Source organism: Hemicordylus capensis, chromosome 3 (assembly GCF_027244095.1).
Source record: "Hemicordylus capensis ecotype Gifberg chromosome 3, rHemCap1.1.pri, whole genome shotgun sequence".
In the NCBI taxonomy this organism is placed as follows: Eukaryota; Metazoa; Chordata; class Lepidosauria; order Squamata; family Cordylidae; genus Hemicordylus; species Hemicordylus capensis.
In genome coordinates, this window is record NC_069659.1 from 269,769,480 (window position 1) to 269,790,905 (window position 21,426).

Consider the following 21,426-nt stretch of genomic DNA (forward strand, 5'->3'; position numbering starts at 1 on the left):
GAAAATCAATGAAAAACACTCTGGGTGCATTCAGAGCAAACTCTTGTTGTGAGAACGTAGCTCTCACTGCATCATTGTTGCTTCATTAGTTAGAATATCAGCCTATATCTTTAAGAGTTTTAAAAAATGATTTATGGTGTTTCCTTCTCCAAAATTAAGAAAAATTAAGCATTTATTTCAAAACCTGCTTTAGCCTCAGGATGCTTTTGTGAAAAATTAACTGGAAAAATGCCAAACTCCTGATATAGGAGGGTTTTTCAGAAACGAATAGCACATTCTTCATACAGCTTTGGCAGCCATTTTGGGATTACTTTTGGACCTCTCACACTTAAATAGACTCCTGCTTGTTTTGTAAAACATTCAGTGATAGCAGTTTTGGTGCTTGCCTTCTTTCAGCCTCAAAAACATTTTTGCACAAAAAATGCACGATTGTTTGCATGATTGTTATTTTCCTTTAAAAGTTAAGTTATTTCTGTAAAGTTGAAATTTGATTTGGCCGGTGGGGGGGCATGTAATCAGATGTACATGTACATGTGGGACTTGCTTCCATGTGTTCTTTTATGTTTATCTGGTTTTGGCAACAACAAGCAATTGGGGATTGTAACAGAAGCAGCAATGGCATCGAGTATTAATACCATTATAGCCCATTGAATAGTGAACATCAGTTTGCTTTTTATTTTGCATAATCCACGAATATGTAATTCTAATTTACACAATACAAGTGCCTTTTAGCTGTGGGTTTACTGTTTCCGTTTTATTTGTACAGTTGATGAACTTCAGAAACGAATACACCAGTCAGAAAATCCGGTACCACCCGCACCTCCGCCACCACCACCTCCACTTCCTCCTCCTGCAAATCCTATCAAGTAAGCATATATTGCAACTCTTGGCCAAAAGTATGTGGTCCTCACTGTTAAATTTCAGCATCCTATTAGGTAGTTCAGTAAACTTGGGGCAAGATTGCAGTGTAGTAAGGGACAGAATCTAGAATGATCCACCCTTTGGTAGTTGTTTTGCTGTTTCTGCCTGCTCTAAAGCTTCTTAAATAGTGAGACAAGGCCGGACTTCCATAGATTCCTCAGGCATGCCCAGAAACAGCACGTACCGGTATTTTTCTGTTTTCTGGCTCCTCCAGAACCTAATGGAAAATGAGACTGATGCAGTTCCTCTTCTGATTTCTGTGTTTGTGTTCCAAAGTTGGGTGAATGGATAACCATAAATAAGGCCTAACTACCAAAAACCAAGCAAAATTTTGCAGATTTCTGTTGATCAATGCTATAAGGTGCACACACTGAAGTGGTAGCTTTTTAACAAAAAGGAAAAAATGCAGGTTATAACACAGAAAATTATTCACCATTGTGTTATCTTGGAGTTTATTATTTCAGAAGGTTATGAATAAAAACCCCTTTCAGTAAATGTATCAGTTTGTAAGATCACCTATGCTAGTCCTGCCATATTAAAGCTGATTCAGTCACACGAATTTCTAAAGATCCCTGTTTGCAAATCTGCTGTTTCTTCCTTTCTTTACCTCATGTGACTTGCTTAATCTTTCTTCTCAACCCAACTGCTGTATTTGCTTCCAGAGTAATTTAGGTCTATTTGAAGAGAATGGTTACTCTGTTAATTCTTTGCACACCATGTCCCAGTGTGCTCAGCACTATATCTCTTAAAAGGTTTTCTGTGGTATTCCAAAGCCAGGTAAGAGTATAATCCATTTTAAACCTATGAAATACTTAATGCAGAATAATATTCACACATGATCTTAAAGCCCAAAAGAAGGCATGCCATAAGTTTCTTATTTTTAATAGTTGGATTTACAGGATGTGTTTCCTTAAATGATCATTTTAGTTTACAGTTGTCATTTCTTTAATGAATATCTTTAGTATAATCTGAAAAAAATACAGATTGAGTATAGATATTATTTTAAGTGTTTCCAGGAAAACATCTGACAGTACCTCTGTAAGTGATTGATGGATCATAAGATCTGATCTATATCCAAATCCTTGCTAACTTGATTTATTCCATTAGCAAAACAATTAAGTTATGGCATAAGTTGGAAAGGGGTTCCAATTCTACCTTGGTCATCACTCAGTTCTAAGATAGAACATATCCAAGAGTCAGTGAAAGAACCAAGTTACTTCTCTTCCAGAAGAGCCCTAAGAGCTTGCTTGGACTTTTCTACCTCTCCAGCCTTTTATAATACACCTCTTGTTTAACAGTTATTTTATATAAATCTCATTGCTTCTGTGTTCAGTTTTTCAGGACTTTCATGGAGCTGATGTTCAAGCCTTTTTATTTCAGACAAAAAGATTGCATTCTTCCAAGGTTAAGGCTGACATGTTTTCACATTTCAGTCTCTTTTGAATCTGATCTATTCACAGATCAAGTGACTATCTTTCATGATGAAAAATAATGAAATCTTACAAATTGCCTTTATTTTCTCACCTTCCATAAAGTATGTCAGTTGAGTTGTTAAAAATTTACATAATGTAAAATCAGCAAATTTAAAATTACACAGCTTCTTGCAACAAAACAAAGGTTTTAAAAGTATCTTTTAAAGAAATCCAGTTATTTCTTACTGTTAACCTAATATCCCATTAGTAACTCAAATTGGATACAATTACAACTTAATGACCAGGAATAATCAAATTATTTGTAGTTGTTCCTAATGCCTCTCATTATGAAGTTTTAGATAGCAAAATCCCTTTTTAAAAAATCCTTTGGCATCTTACTGAACTATGCTCTTGATCTTCAGTACATGCTACCTGTCTGGCCAATAACAAACATGCTATGAAATGCCTTCTAAATAGAAAGCAGAGCAAGACTGGTCCCTTTTCTTCAGGATTTCACAAACGCAATTACAGAAACAGTCCAATGCGGTTAAGAGAATGCAGCACAGTAAGTGCTGAGTTCTTACGTCAAGCTTGGGGGTGAGGAGTACGTTGTGTCTAGCTTGGTGAGGAGAGACCAGTTTAGCTGTAAAGCCATACATCCTTTGACAACCTTCTTCTGTTCACATACCCTAGGGGCATGTTCTTCCCCATGTCTCCCTCATTGGTTCCTTGTTCACTCACATGACTGTATCTATAGATTCTGGACTTCTCTTCAGCACACTGCTGCTTCTTCCACTTTACTGTTCTTTCTGTAGTTCCCTATTCTCAACTTACTGCTTCCTTGGGCCTTCTGTTCCTGATTTCCACACTCATTTCCCATTTCTGAGTCCCACTTCCCATTTAATTTCCTCTGTCTGCCCCTTGTTGTTGCTAATGGTACACCATTCCTCCTCTCCTTGGATCCTGTGTTAGATACTGCCTGTGAAGCTGCCCTTATATGCAATTCCCAGAACTTACACTGTTTGTCAACATTTCCCCCCTAGAATGACATCCTAGCAGCTCAGCAACTAAGGGTACCTCTAAACAGGCAATGGGCAATAACCAACTTTTAACCCATTATATCAATGGTACTTTGCCTTACCACTAGGTATGGTAATGGTGTATAACAACTGAGATGATTAATAAGATTTATAATTAACAGTGGCAATAAAATTTAGTGAAGATGTTCCAAGTTCATTGCTTCAGTTAAAATATCAGCTCATATTAGACTATTTTTATCTGTTTTATGAATTTTTATTTTAACTGTTTTATATTGTTTTTATATTATGTTCTAATTTGTACACCACCTGGAGATTTCTATATCAGGTGGTATATAAATATGATAGATGAATAAATAAATAAATATTAATAAGACTTGCATTGGCAGAACATTAACTTGGAAAAAGGGGAAACAATAATATAATTATAGACTGCACATCACAACAGTTGGGATCATTGTGTTTGAATGCATGTCTTAATAAGGAATAATTATTTTGTGGAAATGTGTACATAGATATGATTGTAAACCCTTATTTTTAGAACATTTGCTGCACAAAATGTACTGTTATACAATAAAACAATATGATTATTTATTGTTCATAAACTATCATCTTCCTTTAAGTTATGACTCTGTCGCAGGATGTCACTCATTCTGGGCACTAAAATGCACAGCTGTTATTCCTAGTAAATATGATTTTTCTCACAGAAAGCATACCCATTGTTATGCGTAATTGGTTTTCCACCATAATTTGGGGGAAAGAAATTATTAAATCTAAACACCCAACTAGATATGAAATTGGACATGTACGAATACATCTCAGGCAACTTTTTCTTTTGCTGAAAGCAGCTGTGTGCCCCTTGCTTTGGACCTGGGCCAGAGTGTAGGGGAGGGGACTTTCACCCTTTCTCCTGTGCTTTGCCCTAGCATTGCGCTTCTGTGTTCTGGACTTATGCTGTGGCCGGGAATGGGGGGGGAGGGTTAAACCCTTTCCCCATGCCATGGTCCCAGTCCACATAAGTCATTCATGCATCTCCAAATCACATCTAAATTGGTGCTCAGTGACTGGTACTTCCCCAGCCCCTTGAGTGCTAAAGAGTTCCCTGTGAGAATTTGCCACTAGAGTGATTTGGTTGGTTTTGATTCAGTCCTATTGTTAACCTGACGAATCCAGCTGCACATTTTTCATTTGGGAATTGTAGACTCTTCACTTTTCACTTGAGCAATCCTATATGTTTTTTCCCCCCTTTGAGTACTGTATCTGTATTTACCTCAACATGTTCATAAGTTTAATAAAGTATCAAAACAAGTTATTATCTGGAAAACTCACCATATATGTTTTATATGCACATATTGATTATTGTTTGTATTTGCAGTCGTATATGTACAAAGCTATAGTTTCTACCTTTAACACAGATTTATTTTCATATATTTGGTTTTGATCATGGCTTTTGATTGAGGTTTCAGCTTGCTGTTTACCTTTGTGTTACAAATTACTAATGTAAGTATATGTGGGAAGGTAGAGAGTTTTTGTGAACCTGTTTGCAGGCTTGAAAAAATCCGGTCTTAAAAGAAGGCAATGAAGAGCAGCAAGTCTCTCGCTTCCCCTCCACTGCTTTGCCATTGTGTATCTTTGGATTTACTTGTTTGGTTGGGAAAGATTGTTGTCTTCTTTTTTTTAGACTGTGAGCACATGCAGTTTGACTGTTTCTGCATATTCCTTATATGTGCAACAGCCATTACACTACTACCACTGGATTGGGCTTGTCACAGGATGAAAAAATATGGTTGGGGGTACATGTTGTTTGATTGTTTAATGTGGAGAACAAAAATTGGTCAATTTCAATTTAATCAGTATGTTAATGTGTCACTTTGAAAGAGTTCTTGCCATTCTAAAATGTGTTTCCCCTCCAAATGCTACAAGCAGTTGGGGTTGTTTCAAGATCCCTGAGTATATTTATTCATTTGCGTGTGGTTTAGCATTCTAAAAGGTGCTCAAGGCATCCTGGAACCAATACATTTCCCCCGCTTTTAGACATCTTAAAAGCTTTTTGTATATGAACATTGACAACAAACCCCTCATATTTGGTCAAATATTGACTTAGCAGTGCCTGTTTAAAACTAATATCATGCTTTATGGATGGAACAGAAAGCATATATTCTGTGAGGGTTTTTATTTTCCATTCTCATTTTGTTTGTTTACCAGTAGACCTATTTGAGCAAATATATACTGCTGAAACAAGGGGACAATACAGAGACACCCTGCTGGGTAACATTGTTCTCTGGAGAGCAATGCGTCATGTTAACATTTCTAACCCTTCAATTTTTTATTGTGTGAGAAGGCTTTATTTTGTCACACATGTCACAGTGCCATGTTACCTTTTAATATTCAGATCTTGAGTATTTTGCACTATGCCTTGTCAACAGCAATAGAAAAATAAATAATACGTTGGGTGTATTTTTAGGAGGTGTGACATTTCTGTCTCTGCCTGGAAACATTTGAACAGTCTTGTCAACAAGAGAGCTAGCTGTTCATCAGTGAATGCTGGCTCCTTTCATAATACTTGTCAGATGAAAAGGCCCCAATCCTAGGAGTGCTTGTGGCCTTGTATTATTCTCACATTAACAGGGCCCTAGAAGCAACCAAGGGCTCTAAAGCTGATTCTGAAAGTACAGGTGTCACGTTCAAGAGAAAGCTGAGTGACTATCTTCATTTTAACTTTGTGCAAGGTCCCTTATGTCAATGATTCGTAAGAAGTCTCATCCAAACAGCAGCATCACCAAGAAAGAAAAGGCACTTCAAGAATCAGGTAGAGCTCATTTCCTTCGCAGCAAAATGGATTCTTTTTGTCAAAGATTTCAAACCTGCTCCTTCTAGGCAGTTATAAATACATAAACACACTTTCCAAGGAGCATGATGTGACCTTTCCCACAAAACCACATTTGCATTGGACTCAACACAATAATGTGATACATCCTCCTCCTGTACTTCTAGACCTCCTGGCCTCACTTACAGCTCTCTTCGCTGACATACCCTCACTTCATCTGTTCATGCCAGACTGTGGGCATGTATGTCAACTGTGGATAACACTTCATGCATTAATCAAAGTGGGTTCTGGTCCACAAGAGCTTAAGCACAATAAATGTGCTAATATTTAAGTTGCCACAGGTCTCTATGCTGTTTTAATGTGAATCCAGAACATGGGAGTATTTCTTATTTAATTAGTAGTTTCCTTACCTAACTCACATAAAAAATGGCTAGTTCTGTCACTGTTTTAAATGTATGTTCAAATTACAAAAGATCTAGCTGTATCTTCTGGTTTGTTTATGTTAGGAATTTCAAATTCATTACTGTATTTCTGTTCTTCACAGATAAACAGGCTTTTATGTTTAAATTTTTAAACATATCTTTAAGCAAACATTTTTCAATGTTCTGAGAGAGAAACAGGTTTATTATAGATTATACTTAAATCCGGTATTGTAGCAAGTCTGAACAGCATAGTCAGAATTCCCTGTCTCATATAATTAATTGTCATGGTCTAATTAAATGTCTTTACTTGCTTCTGCTAGATCATCAACATGTTTATAAGTTCTTTGCTTTCATTTGATAAGGGGTTTTTAGTTTTCCCTTGGGATGTGGGGGTTTTACGTTTTTTATGGCAATGACAAGCTGTTTATCTGCATGGTATTTTTTTAGTGTGGAAAGCAGTTGATGACCATAATCAGATTCATATTTATAACAGTCTTTAAAAAAAAAAGGAAAGAAAGAAATTCACCAGGAACAGCCACTGGAGAGATGCTCTGAATACCTGCTATTGCAGGTGAGCAATAGCAGAAGAGGGGGCATGCCTGTCGCCTGCTTGTAGCTTCCCAGAGGCATCTGTTGGGCCACTTTGGAAACTTTGCTGGACTAGATAGCCTTGGACCTGATCCAGCAGGGCTCCCTTATATTCTTATGTCTACATTACCTGAATCTTTGAATTATAGCATGAATCAGGTTTTATGTCTAGCGTTTTGGTTTCTCCAGTTTTCAGTAAATGGGGCTCTTAAAAGAAAGGGTTGGATTCTCTGATGGTAGATGTTCCTTGTTTTTAATTTCTCTTATATTTGTTTGGGCATAGGGGAAGTAACAGATTTGAAGAGACAAGCTGTTGAAGAAATGATGGATAGAATTAAAAAGGGTGTTCACCTTAGACCTGTTAACCAGACCACTCGTTCTAAGGCAAAGGTTTGTAGCTAGTAGCTTTTAGTTTATTTGCTCATAAAATGTTGGGGAGGGAGGATAACATTTGTGTGGAAACATGACTGTATCTATAGAATTGCATTTTGTATTTACCATATTGCTGCCTGTATACTTGTAAAAGAGAAAGATCCCAAAGGTTCTCTTGTTCAATTGCCTGGTCTGAGACAAGATTCTTCATACTCAAAACATAATAAAAATAATAATAATAATAATATACAGCTTGTTCCTCTTATGCATTTCTTATCTCATACAAAAAGGGTTAAAATATGGTCCAGCTCCAATATAACAGCACAACTTGTGTCTTCGTGGTGGAGCTGGAAGCAGATTTAGTCTCCACTACAGGCAATAGTGGAAACATCTTTATACTGATAGTAAACTTGTCTTCCTGTATGGAAGCTCAAAGAAGCTTTTGGAGGCTTGTCTGACAAGCCAACCTGTGGTCTCTGATTTGTAGAAATCATCTATGTTTATGAAAACATAGCTTCTCTTGTCCCCTTTTCTAACAGACATGACCCAGGCAAAGAGCAAAATAATTTTTTCAAGGTCCCCAAACCCATTTACGCAATTAAAATTCACCCATTTTATTAGATTGAAGAATCTAGCCCTGTGTATTTTCAAATAGAATTGTTTCCTGGACTTTGTTGTAGAATTCATTGCTTATAATTTTCTGCTAAAATGCTGCACACTATTATATCAGAATTCATTGTCTGTAATATGAATGTAGATGTGCTTTGTTTTTCATTTCAGCCAGAAATACCCAAACCCTCTGAGAGTGCAATGAAAGAACTAAAAGGAATTCTGGTAAGAAGGAAATACTTTCCTTGCATCTTTGGTGAAAAGCAGCCACATTTGTTTATTTTTAAGTTTTATGAACTTTTACAGGAACAAGAGCTGCTACCTTCTTTCTTTCCAGGGATCTCAGCCTAGTACATCAGTGAAAAGTAAGTTCAGTACCTGCCATAATAGGATCTAACTTGCTTCTTGCCAGTCTTTTCAGTATTAGAACGAAAAGAAGTACTTTCTGAAATCAACTTCTAGTATGTTTACAAGACTAGTCATTAGCACAGTAAGACTAAAAAAATAGGGTTGGGAGGCGTAAAGCTAAATACTTATATGCATATTGTTACTGTGCTAATTATGCATTTCATGTAGGCCTCTATATAATTGTTGTAAACAAAGTGATATTAATTTGTTCCATTTCAGGCTTGATGTAGTAGAGCTTACTTTATTCGCTTTACTACTAGCTCTGTAACATGAGTACAATACCAAGTAGTTACTTGTTAATAATATGCCACCTCCGTTAAATTCAGAATACTAACAAAACATAGGCTTTAAGTTAATTGAAGGAAACATCGGGAATTAAGTGCTGTTTTTGCTAGAGTCTTGAAAGATGTGCCAATTTTTAGAATTATATGCTGCATTTTCTTCCCAATAATCATTTTCAAGAGAGTGTGGGCACAATCCAATCTTTACATGTATAGGCTAGGAAACACAATTTTGTGTGTGCACCAGTTCAATGGGTAAGGGACCATATTCTAACTGAGGGAAGGATTTGCAGGACCTACTGAACATTATGGAGTCACCAGATCATACCCTTGAGTCTTGAGAAGACTGATATGGGTTCAGAGACAATCTAAATCCTACAACCATAACTGTAATAGGACGCTTTGTATGCTTTGTACTTCTGATCACTCTGACCCTGTTCTAATTTTCTAATAGACGATGAGATGTGACAGTGCTCTCATGATATCCGATGAAATCCTGCCGCCACTTTGGCCTTCAGAAAACCAGAAGTAGCAATCTGTAAGCTCCAAACCACTAGATGCATTGCTAAGAGGCACATGGGCTCCCATTTCCCTCCTATGACCCTCTATATAATGATGTACATGATGCAGTGATTGTGAGGGAGAGTCGAGTCTTACATGTGCAGCACAGCCTGGAGGCTGGATTTAGGTGGTGATGGAGCTGCATATGAAGCCTAAAGGATCATTCTGGTGGATGAATGCCTTCACAATTTGATCTCCGCATACCTGCATCATAGAATGAACCATGCCCCTGTGTAAGGGGCAGTAAGGCTTATGACATTCTTTGAGACCACAATCCACTCCTGGAATCCCAAGGTTTTTCTCACAGTAATGGCCAAGATCCCAACTAATGAATTGCCAGTGCTCCATGAGATCAACTAATTCAGCAGTGGCACTCAGTGGGGATTTTGACAACCTCCTCTTCCCCCTGCAAGGCCTTTGTCATCCCAAAATACATTTCTAAGGGTCACATTTTTGTGTGGCACAGAGGACTTCTGGGGCAGGAGAGATCATCAAAGATCAGGTGAAATCCGCCCCCCGCCCCACCGTGTGCATCAGCGCAACATTAGTCTGGAATTTGTCCACAGCATTAGTGACTACAGAACACTGGTGTTTTGTTAGGATGTCATTAGGAGTGATTTTTTTGACAAGGATGTCATTCTTCCAAATTGTTTTAGGAATTTATATTATTACTGTTTATATTATTCTATCATGTGCAATGATTGCTTGTTGTTTTTTATCTTATAAAGTAATTCACAATCCTTCCCATCTTAGGTGCAGAACTGGTGCTGAAAGGAAGTGGCTTTTCTAAGGCCATTCAGAAATCCATGACAAAAGTAGAATTAGACACACATCTCTTAGACCCAAACATAATACTATATAGGAGGACCTTGTTAATTGTGGGTCCAGCACTTGCAGTTTCGTGTATCCGCGGTCAGGTAATTGTTATCTGACCTTGGTACACATGATTTTAGAAATGGCAAAAAAAGGGCTTAACCCACGTATGCGTTGTTTGGGGTGGCCAGAAATGATCTTGGAGGTCATTTTTGGCCTCCATTTTGAGTTCATTGATTATCAGAAGCCATTTTATGGCTCTCTTCTTTAAAAAAAACAACAACCCAAACCCCCCAATTTTTGCTAATTATTTCCTCTTGGGGGGCTGAATGCAGGAGGCCCGCAGAGCATGGTAGAGCATTTTATTTTGCATTTTGTCATTGATTTTAGCCCGTTTTAAGCCAGTTTCCCTGCCCTTTGGAGCCTAACCCCTGGATTCCCATTGCCCCAATGTCTCAGTATTCGCGGTTCCAGTATCTGCAGCACTATCTGAGAACAGAACCCCCACGAATACCAAAGTTTTCCTGTATCTAGTGAGCTTTCCCTAGGAAAGAAAAACCTGTTGTGCCACTATCGCTTATTGTAGGCTAACTAATTTTAAACCTTTAATTTTCAAGAGACTCTTTCTAGACTGTAGCTTCAGTCTCAACAAATGTGAAATAAAACAGTGGAATGTCTAATGGTATATATCATTTGAAAAGAACAGATGGATTAATCATTTTGCTCCATAGCACAGAATATAAAGTTGATTCTAGAAATCAGTGATGCAGTGGACCACTTTGGACAGTATCATCCACTACCCTGCCCTGTGGCTCTTCACAGTTAAAAATGAGGGCTTAAACATCCCACCTCCCTGTCACACCATTCTGTTCCACGTCCTTCTGTGGAGTAGAACGCCCAAACCATCTTAATCAGTCATTCTAATATGACTTTTTAATAGTGTTAGAACCACTTGAATAAGGGCAATTGGACATTCCATCCTCCTCATGAGTATGTGAATGGTACAGAGTACCTGTTGAGAGACAGGAAAACATGTGCACCCTTGCTTTTAATAGGAACATGGGAAACTGCCTTCTACCGAGTCAGACCATTGGTCCATCTAGCTCATTATTGTCTACACAGACTGGCAGCAGCTTCTCCAAGGTTTCAGGCAGGAGTCTCTCTCCGCCTTATCTTGGAGATGCCAGGACGGAACTTGGAACTTTCTGCATGCAAGCATGCAGGTGCTTTTTCCAGTGGCCCCATCCCCTACGGGGAATATCTCATAGTGCTCACACATGTAGTCACCCATTCAAATGCAAGCCAGGACAGGCCCTGCTTAGCAAAGGGGGCAATTCATACTTGCTACCACAGGACCAGCTCTTCTCCAGGTAGCATGAATCAGGTGGTAGGCAGGGCTGGTTGGACATGTTGTTGGTCAGAATGATTTTAACTTTACAATTACTTTATACATCAAATTTGCCCGTGAGAGATTGACTGCTTTACTAAACTGGACTGCTATTGTTTTATGGCACTCCTTTTTTGTATGGTGATGTGTGTTATTGTTGTCTTTCCTTTTTATTGTATGCTGACCTTGTAGGTTTTCTGAAAGGCATTATTAAATAAATAAATCATTACCTGTCGTGTTCATCCACTGAGGGTTTTCCTTGTCCACGTCCGGTATTCTATTATATCTGCCACATTGACTTTTCATGTGATGCATACTTAGGCGTGAGTTGGAAGTGATTGTCTGAACAAAAAATGTGTTTTGTGAGTAAAGGTAAAGTGTGCCATCAAGTCGATTTCGACTCCTGGTGTCCACAGAGCCCTGTGGTTTTCTTTGGTAGAATACAGGAACAGTTTACCATTGCCACCTTCTGTGCAGCATGAGATGATGCCTTTCAGCATCTTCCTATATCACTGCTGCCCAATATAATACCAACGGGGATTTGAACCAGCAACCTTCTGCTCGTTAGTCAAGCATTACCCCTCTTTGCCACTTAAGGTGTATTTTGTGAGTAGGTCTCCAGTATTAGAATTTCTTTGTTTGCATCACTAACCTTCTAATTGAGTGTCAAATTGCAGTCCTCCAGCTGTTGTTGGCCTACAATTCCCATCATCCCCAATGACAGAGGCCAGTAGCCAGGGATGATGGGAGTTGTAGGTCAACAACAGCTGGAGGATTGCAGTTTGACACCCCTGTTCTAAATATATATTCTACCTTACATGTGCATGTTTTGATTTGCAATCTTAGTAAGTTTCCTTGGTTGCCACATTGTTGACTTCTTATTAAAATATTTTGCTTTAGGAAACTCTGAATACCTCTGCAAGTTCAAGAAGTCTAAAATCCCTTGATACAGACAGCAATGAAACAGAATTAGAACGAATTTTGAGACTCAGAAAAGTGACAACTGATCAAGATAGTAGCAGTAAGTTGCCATGATCTTTTTAGATCCTACAACTGACTTATGTTCCATTGTCAAAGCTGTTCCAAAGGTCTAATTGCCTCCTCTTTTGAAATCTTAAGTATTCCAGTCCTTATTAATTGGGGAAGCTCTGTCTGCATTTCCAGCTGATCCACATTCTTATAATAGCTGTGCTTTAACATTACCACTATTGTTCAGTAAAGCCATCCCTGGCAACTCTCTGCTCTGGAGTTCAGACACTGAAACTAAAGCCATTGTTGTCTTCTCAGCTGATGTGTTTTCTTGCCAATCAGCTCATAAGATGAGCACATAAATTAACACCTGGGGATCATAGTCACAAGGACAAGTGGATTATATCAACTGTATATTAAAGCAGTGATGTTGACAATCAAGATGGTGCTTTCTAAGTGTGAAAAAACAAATTAATGTCTAAGCTGAACATATCCAGATAGTGCAAGCAAAAGGTCTTGAAAGAGTCAGTCAAGAGGAAATGCTAAATTGCATGCTTTTAAACAGAAGGAGATGTGTTTTTAAAGTGATTAAAACTTCTTTGAGTTAACATGATTCAACACAATGACACTTGTATAATAATGCAAACACTCAACTCTTGGGGATTTAGGTCCAACTGGAATCTTGGCTACTTCTGAATCCAAATCCATGCCAGTGTTGGGTTCTGTTGGAACACAGTCTGAATTGAACAAGAAAACTCTAGTAGAAGAATCCATCCCCAAATCTTCAGAGTCTGGTGAAAGGCATCATAAAATGGTTGAAAGCACAAGTTCCAAAGTTACCTTTCAGTAAGTAGTTGCGTTTGCTGATGGCTACTCATGTCAAGAGAATTTCAAGTTGCTAAACTGCTTTATTTGTAATAGTCAAAAGACACTGATTGCTTTGATCCATTGTGGCCAATAACAATAGTTACTGGAGGCTTTCAAACACAGGCTGGACAGGCATGCTTCAGGGGTGCTGTAGCAGTTTCCTGCACTGAGCAGTGGGTTGGACTAGAAGACCTCCAGGGTCCCTTCCAACTCTAACGTTCTGTGATTCTACATCTGCCAATTAAAGTGTGAACTGGCTGGTTGGAAGAGGTTGCAGTTAATTATTGTGATTAATTTTTATTTGCTTGTGTTGAATAGTCTTTCGCAATTGCAATAGGATTGCAGGCATCCAGAAGTAAATGTTAGAAAACAGACTGTCAGGAAAGCTAAAGCTAAAGCTCAGATTGATCTAGGAAGGGATGCTAAGAGCAACAAAAAGGGCTTTTCTGTGTATGTTTGAAGGAAGAAGAAAGGAATGGTATGCCCACTGCTCAGTATGTATGGTGGAACATTCGCAGGTGACAAAGAGAGTGGAAATGCTCAAATCCTATTTTGCCTCAAAAGGAGAAAACTGTACAGTTTCATAAAAGTGTGTGAACCCTTTTCACACACTGGGATCTGGGATCTTGTCATTCAGAAGTGTTGACCCCTAGCTAACTGAGCAAAGAGATACCTTTTAAAGTGATGATTCTCTTATATTCTGGAGAGGGAGAGCAACTGGCCCTATCCAGTTGTAGCACAGCATCCCTCCAATGGCTGTTGCTGGTATCTGCCTTACGTTTCTTTTTAGATTTTGATTTGGGAACAGGGGACTATCTTATTGATCTATTATTTATTTTTCTATGTAAACTGCTTATAAATATATTATTTCTTGTTTACACAGTCAGACAGGTGGTAATTGACTGGTTTGTTTTATCCAGACATCGAGTCCTTCCCAAGGACCTGGGATGCCAGAATTTTATTGTCAATGTTATTGCTGTTGTTATACATATCGTCGCAGAATATAGGCTGTTCCCAGTAAAGCTGCTTTTTGTAATTGGCTGATGGTGATTTCTGTGGCCCCTATGGTGTTGAGGTGCTCTTCAAGGTCTTTTGGAACTGCACCCAGGGCGCCAATTACCACTGGGATTATTTTAGTCTTTTTCTGCCACAGCCTTTCAATTTCAATTTGTAGATCTTTGTATTTGGTGATTTTTTCTATTTCTTTTTCTTCTATTCTGCTATCCCCTGGTATTGCTATGTCAATTATTTTGACTTGTTTTTCTTTCTTCTCAACTACAGTTAGATCTGGTGTATTGTGTGGCAGATGTTTGTCTGTTTGTAGTTGGAAGTCCCATAATATTTTTACATCTTCATTTTCTACCATTTTTTCAATTTTATGGTCCCACCAATTTTTGGCTACAGGTAGCTTGTAATTTTTCAGATGTTCCAGTGTATCATCCTTGCCACCTTGTCATGCCTTTGTTTGTAGTTAGTCTGTGCGATCTTTTTACAACAGCTGATTAGGTGGTCCACTGTTTCATCTGCTTCTTTACAAAGGAAGCAGTTGCTGTTTGTTGTGGATTTTTCGACTTTTGCTCTTATTGCATTTCTTCTTAGTGCCTGTTCTTGTGCAGCCAGTATTAAACCCTCTGTTTCTTTCTTCAAGTAACCATTCTTAAGCCATTGCCATGTCTTGGTGATGTCTGATTTTCCACCTTTTGTGCAAATATTGACCATGCAGGGGCTTGTTTTTCTTTTTTCTGCTCGGTTCTTGACTTGTTCTTTCTTGTAGGCCTGCTTTCTTTCATTGGTGTTGAATAGTTTCGTGTTATTGACCATTTTAAGTGCATCTTCTTCACTGTCCTTGATATATTCTTCAAGGCCTCTTCTCTCCTCCTGTACTGTTTGATGGACTTGCAGCATTCCTCTTCCACCTGAGCTGCGAGGGAAGTATAGCCTATCCACATCACTGCGGGGGTGCAGAGCATGATTGATGGTCATGATTTTCATGGTCTTACAATCCAGCGTCTCTAGCTCTGCCTGGGTCCAGTCTATTATTCCTGCAGTGTATCTGATAACAGGTATAGCCCAGGTGTTTATGCCTTGTATGGTGTTCCCGCCATTGAGTTTGGACTTGAGGATTTTTCTAACTCTCCTGATGTATTCACTTCCCATTTTTCTTTTAACTTTAGTGTGTGCGATGTTATCAGCCTGGAGAATGTGCAAGTATTTGTAATGTTCTTTCCCTTCCAGGTTCTTGATGTTGCTTCCATTGGGCAGTTCTATTCCTTCTGTTTTTCTTATTCTTCCTCTGTTCATTATTAATGCAGCACACTTGTCTAGTCCAAACTCCATTGCTATATCACTACTGAATATACGGACAGTGTTTAGCAGTGATTCGATTTCTGACTGGGACTTTCCATACAACTTCAGATCGTCCATGTACAGCAGATGGTTGATTTTACTTGATGTTTCAGATGTTTGGTATCCGAGGCCTGTTTTGCTTAGTATTTGTGAAAGTGGGGTCATGGCGATTACAAACAACAGAGGGGATAGTGAGTCTGCTTGGAAAATGCCTCCTCTAATGCTAACCTGTCCAAGTGTCTCGCCATTGATTGTTAACTGTGTACTCCACATGCTCATTGCTTTTTTAAATAAATATCTGAATGTTTTTGCTGACACCAGTTGTTTCTAAACATTTTAGTACCCATGTGTGAGGCAATGAATCGAAGGCTTTCTTGTAGTCAATCCATGCAACACTTAGATTTGTTTTTCTTCTCTTGCAGTTTTCTAAAATCATTGTATCAATCAGCAGCTGGTCTTTTGTGCCTCTGGTGTTCGGGCAATTTCCTTTCTGTTCAACTGGAAGCTGTTTGTTAGTTAAGAAGTGTTGCATCACTTCATCTGCTATTATTCCAGTTAATAATTTGATCATGGGTTAATAAATTGAACATGGCAGGAAGGTTATCGGTCTATAATTACTTGGAACTGCACCTTTTGCTGGGTCTTTCATGATGAGATGAGTTTTACCAGTTGTTAGCCATTGTTCAACATCACCTCCTTGCAAAATGTGATTGAACTGTTTTGATAGTTGTTTATGAAGGCTTGTTAGGTGTTTAAGCCAAAAGCCATGCAGTTCATCGTTGCCTGGCACAGTCCGATTTTTAATTTTCTTGCTCTTTCACTTATTAATTCTGGTGTTATTATTAGATCTTGCATTTGTTGGTTACATCCAGCCTGCTTTTTTATTAGAATCTATTGGATTGTCCCATAATTTTCCCCACCTGGTGCGGTCCTTGTTGACCCGGGTGACAACCGATCCGGTATAGATTTATTAAAGTTACGTCTCACCATATTGTTGATGGGAGAGGCACTCTTTGCCTGGCTCCTCTGGTGAGACCTGTCCAGTATGGTTTGACCTCTGACATAGCTCTCACCTTCCTCAGAGCACTCAAGCCCCACAACCACGCCAAGGTAGTGCCTCACTGGGCATTATTATTTCTTGTTTACACAGTCAGACAGGTGTTATTGACTAGTTTGTTTTATCCAGACATCGAGTCCTTCCCAAGGACCTGGGATGGCTGAATTTTATCATCAATACTGTTGGTTATTATAGATATTATTATTATTATTATTATTATTATTATTATTATTATTATTCATTCAACTTCTATACCGCCCTTCTAAAAATGGCTCAGGGCGGTTCACACAGAGAAATCACAAATAAATAACACAAACAAAATAGTAGTAGTTGTAGTAGTTGTAGTAGTAAAGGTGTGTGAGTGGTAAGGAATCAGATTGACAAGGTGTTGGTCAGGAAACACCTAGTTATCTTATAGGAGTCAATTTCTTTACAGCTAGATGAAATGCATTCTAGGGTAGTAAAAGAACTTGTGGGTGTTCTTTGGAGATGGGCTGCAGCTCAAGCACATGGGTGATGTTACCCTCGGCAAAGAGCATAGCACACTAAGGAAAGGCAAACTCTTCTCCTGCATTCTGGAATACATATGTACAGGAAGGCAATCATATTAATGGCACAGACTCCAATAAATACTCAGGCCATTGTCACAACAAGACTAGATTCGGGGAGGGTGGACAGGGGGAAAGGCAGGAATGGGCTCACTCCCCCACCCCCCAATGATCATTAGAACTCCTCTTCAGCACGCCGTAGTTCACCCACACAATCCACACTGCTACCAGAAGCTCAGATCACTGGAAGCTACGAAAAGGAGTTCTAGCCTCTAGGAATCCAAACGTGTACCATGCAGGGAGTGCAGTGCATTGGAGGATTCCCCCATCATGCCATGCATGCAGCCCGAGCACACACATGGCCCCATACCTTTGGGAAAGGGCACATTTGCACCCTTTAACCCAGGTAAAAGCCTGGGTAAAAAACTTGGGCTTGTGGGGGAGGTAGTGGCCAGCACCGCACACGAGCAGCCCTACTTAGCTATGGCTGCTCGTGTGCACAGCCTCACTGTGTAAGCATATGAAGCTGCCTTATACTGACTCAAACCATTATCCACAGTCTGTCTAGTCCAGTTGACAAGGTCTTTCCCAGAGCTTTCCTTTGGATTGGAGTTCCCTGGAATTGAACCTTTGATTTTCTGCATGCAAAGCATATGCCGTGTCCACTAAGCTGTGATGGAATAGATCGCTTCAGAGCTCTGTTTGGGCCAAACTAGATGTATTTTTTGCTTTTGCTTTTTATTGCAGTCACAGCAGGGGGTGTATGTGTGCATGTGCAATGATTGTGGCGGCGGCAGAGGGAAAGGGGTGCTTAACTCCTTCGCCATGGGCCTTTATCGTAAACAAAATCTCCCTTTCCTCATGCTGTTTTTCTTCCCATAATGTTCTTCTTCCCATAGTATCTTTTCCCCTACAGGAAGAAGAACAGCTTTGGATGCACAATTTCAGTCAGGAAAATGATTCATGGGGGAAAGGGTTTATTGATTTCTCTTTGTACTGTTAGCTCAATCAAATGTTGAGTTCTCCACAATATGTTATGTGCTCCCCATTTCTCAGTGGTGAGAAGATTCAGGAGCAGCACTATCTAGGTTGGTTTTGTTTCCTTTTGGATAAGAGATAGCACTGGAGAATTATAGTGTTATATTTGCTCTGTTTACAAATATACAAGCAAAGCATCGGTGGAAGCCAAGAGGCATTCCTGCAAGCCAGCAGCTATCAGAGGGGGGCAAGAGGAGAGGGAGAAACCTCTCTGTTTATTTCAAGTAAGTAGGTTAGAATAAATTGAGATCAGTTGGTTCAGATGTCACAACTGGTCTTGGTTTTTGCCTCAGTCAAAAGTAGAACTGTTTGGACTTGCTTGTGAGCATGGGTAGGAGAAGTGTGTGTTCCCCAGACTCGGAGACATTGCCCAGAACCAGCACTTAATTGTGGTTCCATGTGATGTCTGAACCTGCCCTTAGACTGAGAACTGAACACATAAAAGGAGAAAAACAATGCTGGAAATTAGATATGCCCTGAGTTTCCATCCAGCTGGGATCACAAAGACCGAAAATCAAGGCATTAAAATCACCAGATGTAATAATGTGCCATCTCTTCTTCATATTTGATTTTTGATACTTTGGGAAACACACAGTCTCTCTTTCTTCACTGTCAGAAGAGACAGAATCTTAATTAAAAAGGAAAAATGTCAACTGTAATTCTTGAGATCCCAGGAGCTCATTGAATTGCAGGTTACATAGCTTAGATGATGGAACAATTCCTCTGCAAACAGTAACAAAAAGCTATCTGGCCAGTGGCAAAGCATTTCTGAGGGCCAAACTAGATGAGAAATGCCTTGTTGCATTTCTGTCTTTTTGAACTTTTGAAAAAATAGCAGCAGCGGGGACCTCTAATATAGATTGTGCAAGGGAATGAAAGGGTTTAATCCTTTTCCCCTGCACTATTTTTCCAATGAAAATTTTGCCTTGCTTCTACACAAAGCAATTTGTCACAGGAAGAAAAACTTGGGCACCCAGACTTAGTTTTCCTCCCAGGGCAAATATTAGCTTTGGGGAAAGAGTTCCTTTTTATTGGGATAACAGCTAAAAATGTTCATTCACACCATGAGGAAAGGATTAAGAAATGTTTCCTCATACCATGGCCCAGATCCATTTCTCCCCACCAACTGTTATCTAGGTTTGTTTTTTAATTTGAAAAGACAGACATGCTGACACATTTCCATCTCATCTAGTTAGACCCTAACTTTCCCAAGAAGATAGGCAGAGAAAATGTGCAGCGTGTATGGAAGCAACTTTTAATCAATGAAAAACAGGATGCTGAGCTAGCTAGAGGTGTTGAGATGCAACACTTTGAAGCCTTATTTCAGCTAAACAAATCCTCAGTTTGGTTTGCCGAAGTATTACCTGACTGTATATTTTCTTTCAAAGTGCCATTTAATCATCAAAGAGTTAATCCTACTTCAGAAATGCACACTTCAGACAGATCCGGTTGAGGGTCAGTTTGTTTTATAACAATTCCCAGCTTTAAAAAAAAAAACATAAACCCTACTCTGAAGATTTCGTTCAGTCCTTTTTCCAGAATGTCCGCCAGTTTATCACTTAAAGAAAAAAGGAAATAAGTGAGACAAATCAGATCAGCAAATGTTATAATCATGGTTAATTAAACCTCTGATTTCCTGTTCTATTGGTGGAAAGAGGAACACCTATTCTCAAAGGTCTGCAGCTCATAGTTCAAAGGGGTAAATCTCAACAAATGAAGTGGAAATTCAATTCACATCTCTTTTTGTGTGCTGCTTTTATTCTATTACTTGTGCTTTTATCATTTGTAAAAAAGAAAGATTTATTTCCTCTCTCTCTCTTGCCTTAGTTTTATTTTGAATTTGATTTTGAAGAGAAAATACCCCTCTCCACATTTTGTTTCTTCCCTCAAACACACTTTTTCACACATCCATGACAAAATATTATCTGTATTTTCTGCCTTTCTGATTAAATGTGTTTAATTTAGCAGTTGTGGTTGCATTTTTGATCCACTAGCAAGACACAAAGGCAATTTAGTTCAGAGATGAGTTTGCCTTCCCTGAAATACAGCATTGTTCACCTGTGGATTTTCATCCATTTAAAAACGGATAATGTTAATCAGAGGATTCTGCTACCCGTGCTGTCTTTTTTGTCTATTCTTTATTATAGTAAACTAAGTGGAAATTACATTTGCAAGGAAGGAAATGAAATAATTGTAGCCCAAGATCTCCCAGAATGCGTGATGAATTGACCATGAAAAGGATCTTGTGCTGCATTTGTTAGGAGCTATAAAAGCATACACGGAGCTCAGTTTATTGTGCAGCTCATCTATTCAATGACAACTCAAAATGCACCTTTTGATTTTAAATTGCTGAAAAATTAAAACCAATGTTATGGTCCATATTCTTGGAGAAAACTCTACTGTAGTGTTGATGTAACTTAGTCACCTGAAGATGTAGTAAACACATGTCAGGGAGCTATAAACTGCTGAGGGTCCTGGATGCCTGTCTTCAATGCAAATATCCTTTTAAAATTACTGAAATGATATAGTTGAGACACAGGTGCTTATACCAAACTCTCCTCTGTGGTTCAAATGACACATTAATATTAAGCCCATCATAAAGAGACTGGAAGTCTCTTTTTTGTTTTTGAAAAATAGCAGTGGCAGTGGGGTCTGATACAAATTGGGACTGTGGCACATGAGGAAGGGGGATAACACTCCCCTCCTGCTTCTTTTCCCCACTGAAAAATGCCCCCTGGAAGCGGTTGCTTGTTGTACTTCAGAGGTGGTTTTCATGGGGAAATAGCACAAGTGTTGAACTTGCATTCTGTGGTCCACGCCAATTGAAACAATTGAAACATAAATATTGTTCTCAAATACTTATTGAGTCCTTTCTCACAAGCAATGAAAAAGGGCTCCGATCTTTAGACCATCAAGGGCTCAGTCCTGAGTGGTTGGATGATTGCTGGCTAGTGCCGATGATT

The 21,426-nt window shown here is 39.0% G+C and overlaps 1 protein-coding gene across 7 annotated transcripts in view; it reads left to right on the forward strand.

The window, feature by feature from the left end:
* The window catches only part of SHTN1 (shootin 1), a 163,389-nt gene that overhangs the window by 116,342 nt on the left and 25,621 nt on the right, over positions 1-21,426 (forward strand). For 4 of the 7 annotated variants that reach the window (XM_053305439.1, XM_053305438.1, XM_053305440.1 and 1 more), the window contains 6 exons: positions 767-866; positions 6,100-6,179; positions 7,491-7,597; positions 8,360-8,413; positions 12,539-12,659; positions 13,276-13,453. In XM_053305439.1, the coding sequence (XP_053161414.1) occupies positions 767-866; positions 6,100-6,179; positions 7,491-7,597; positions 8,360-8,413; positions 12,539-12,659; positions 13,276-13,453 (640 nt within the window). Of the gene's footprint in view, positions 1-766; positions 867-6,099; positions 6,180-7,490; positions 7,598-8,359; positions 8,414-8,494; positions 8,554-9,331; positions 9,416-12,538; positions 12,660-13,275; positions 13,454-21,426 lie in introns of those variants that run through there. The other 3 variants (XR_008318771.1, XR_008318770.1, XM_053305442.1) reach the window with 3 other exon arrangements.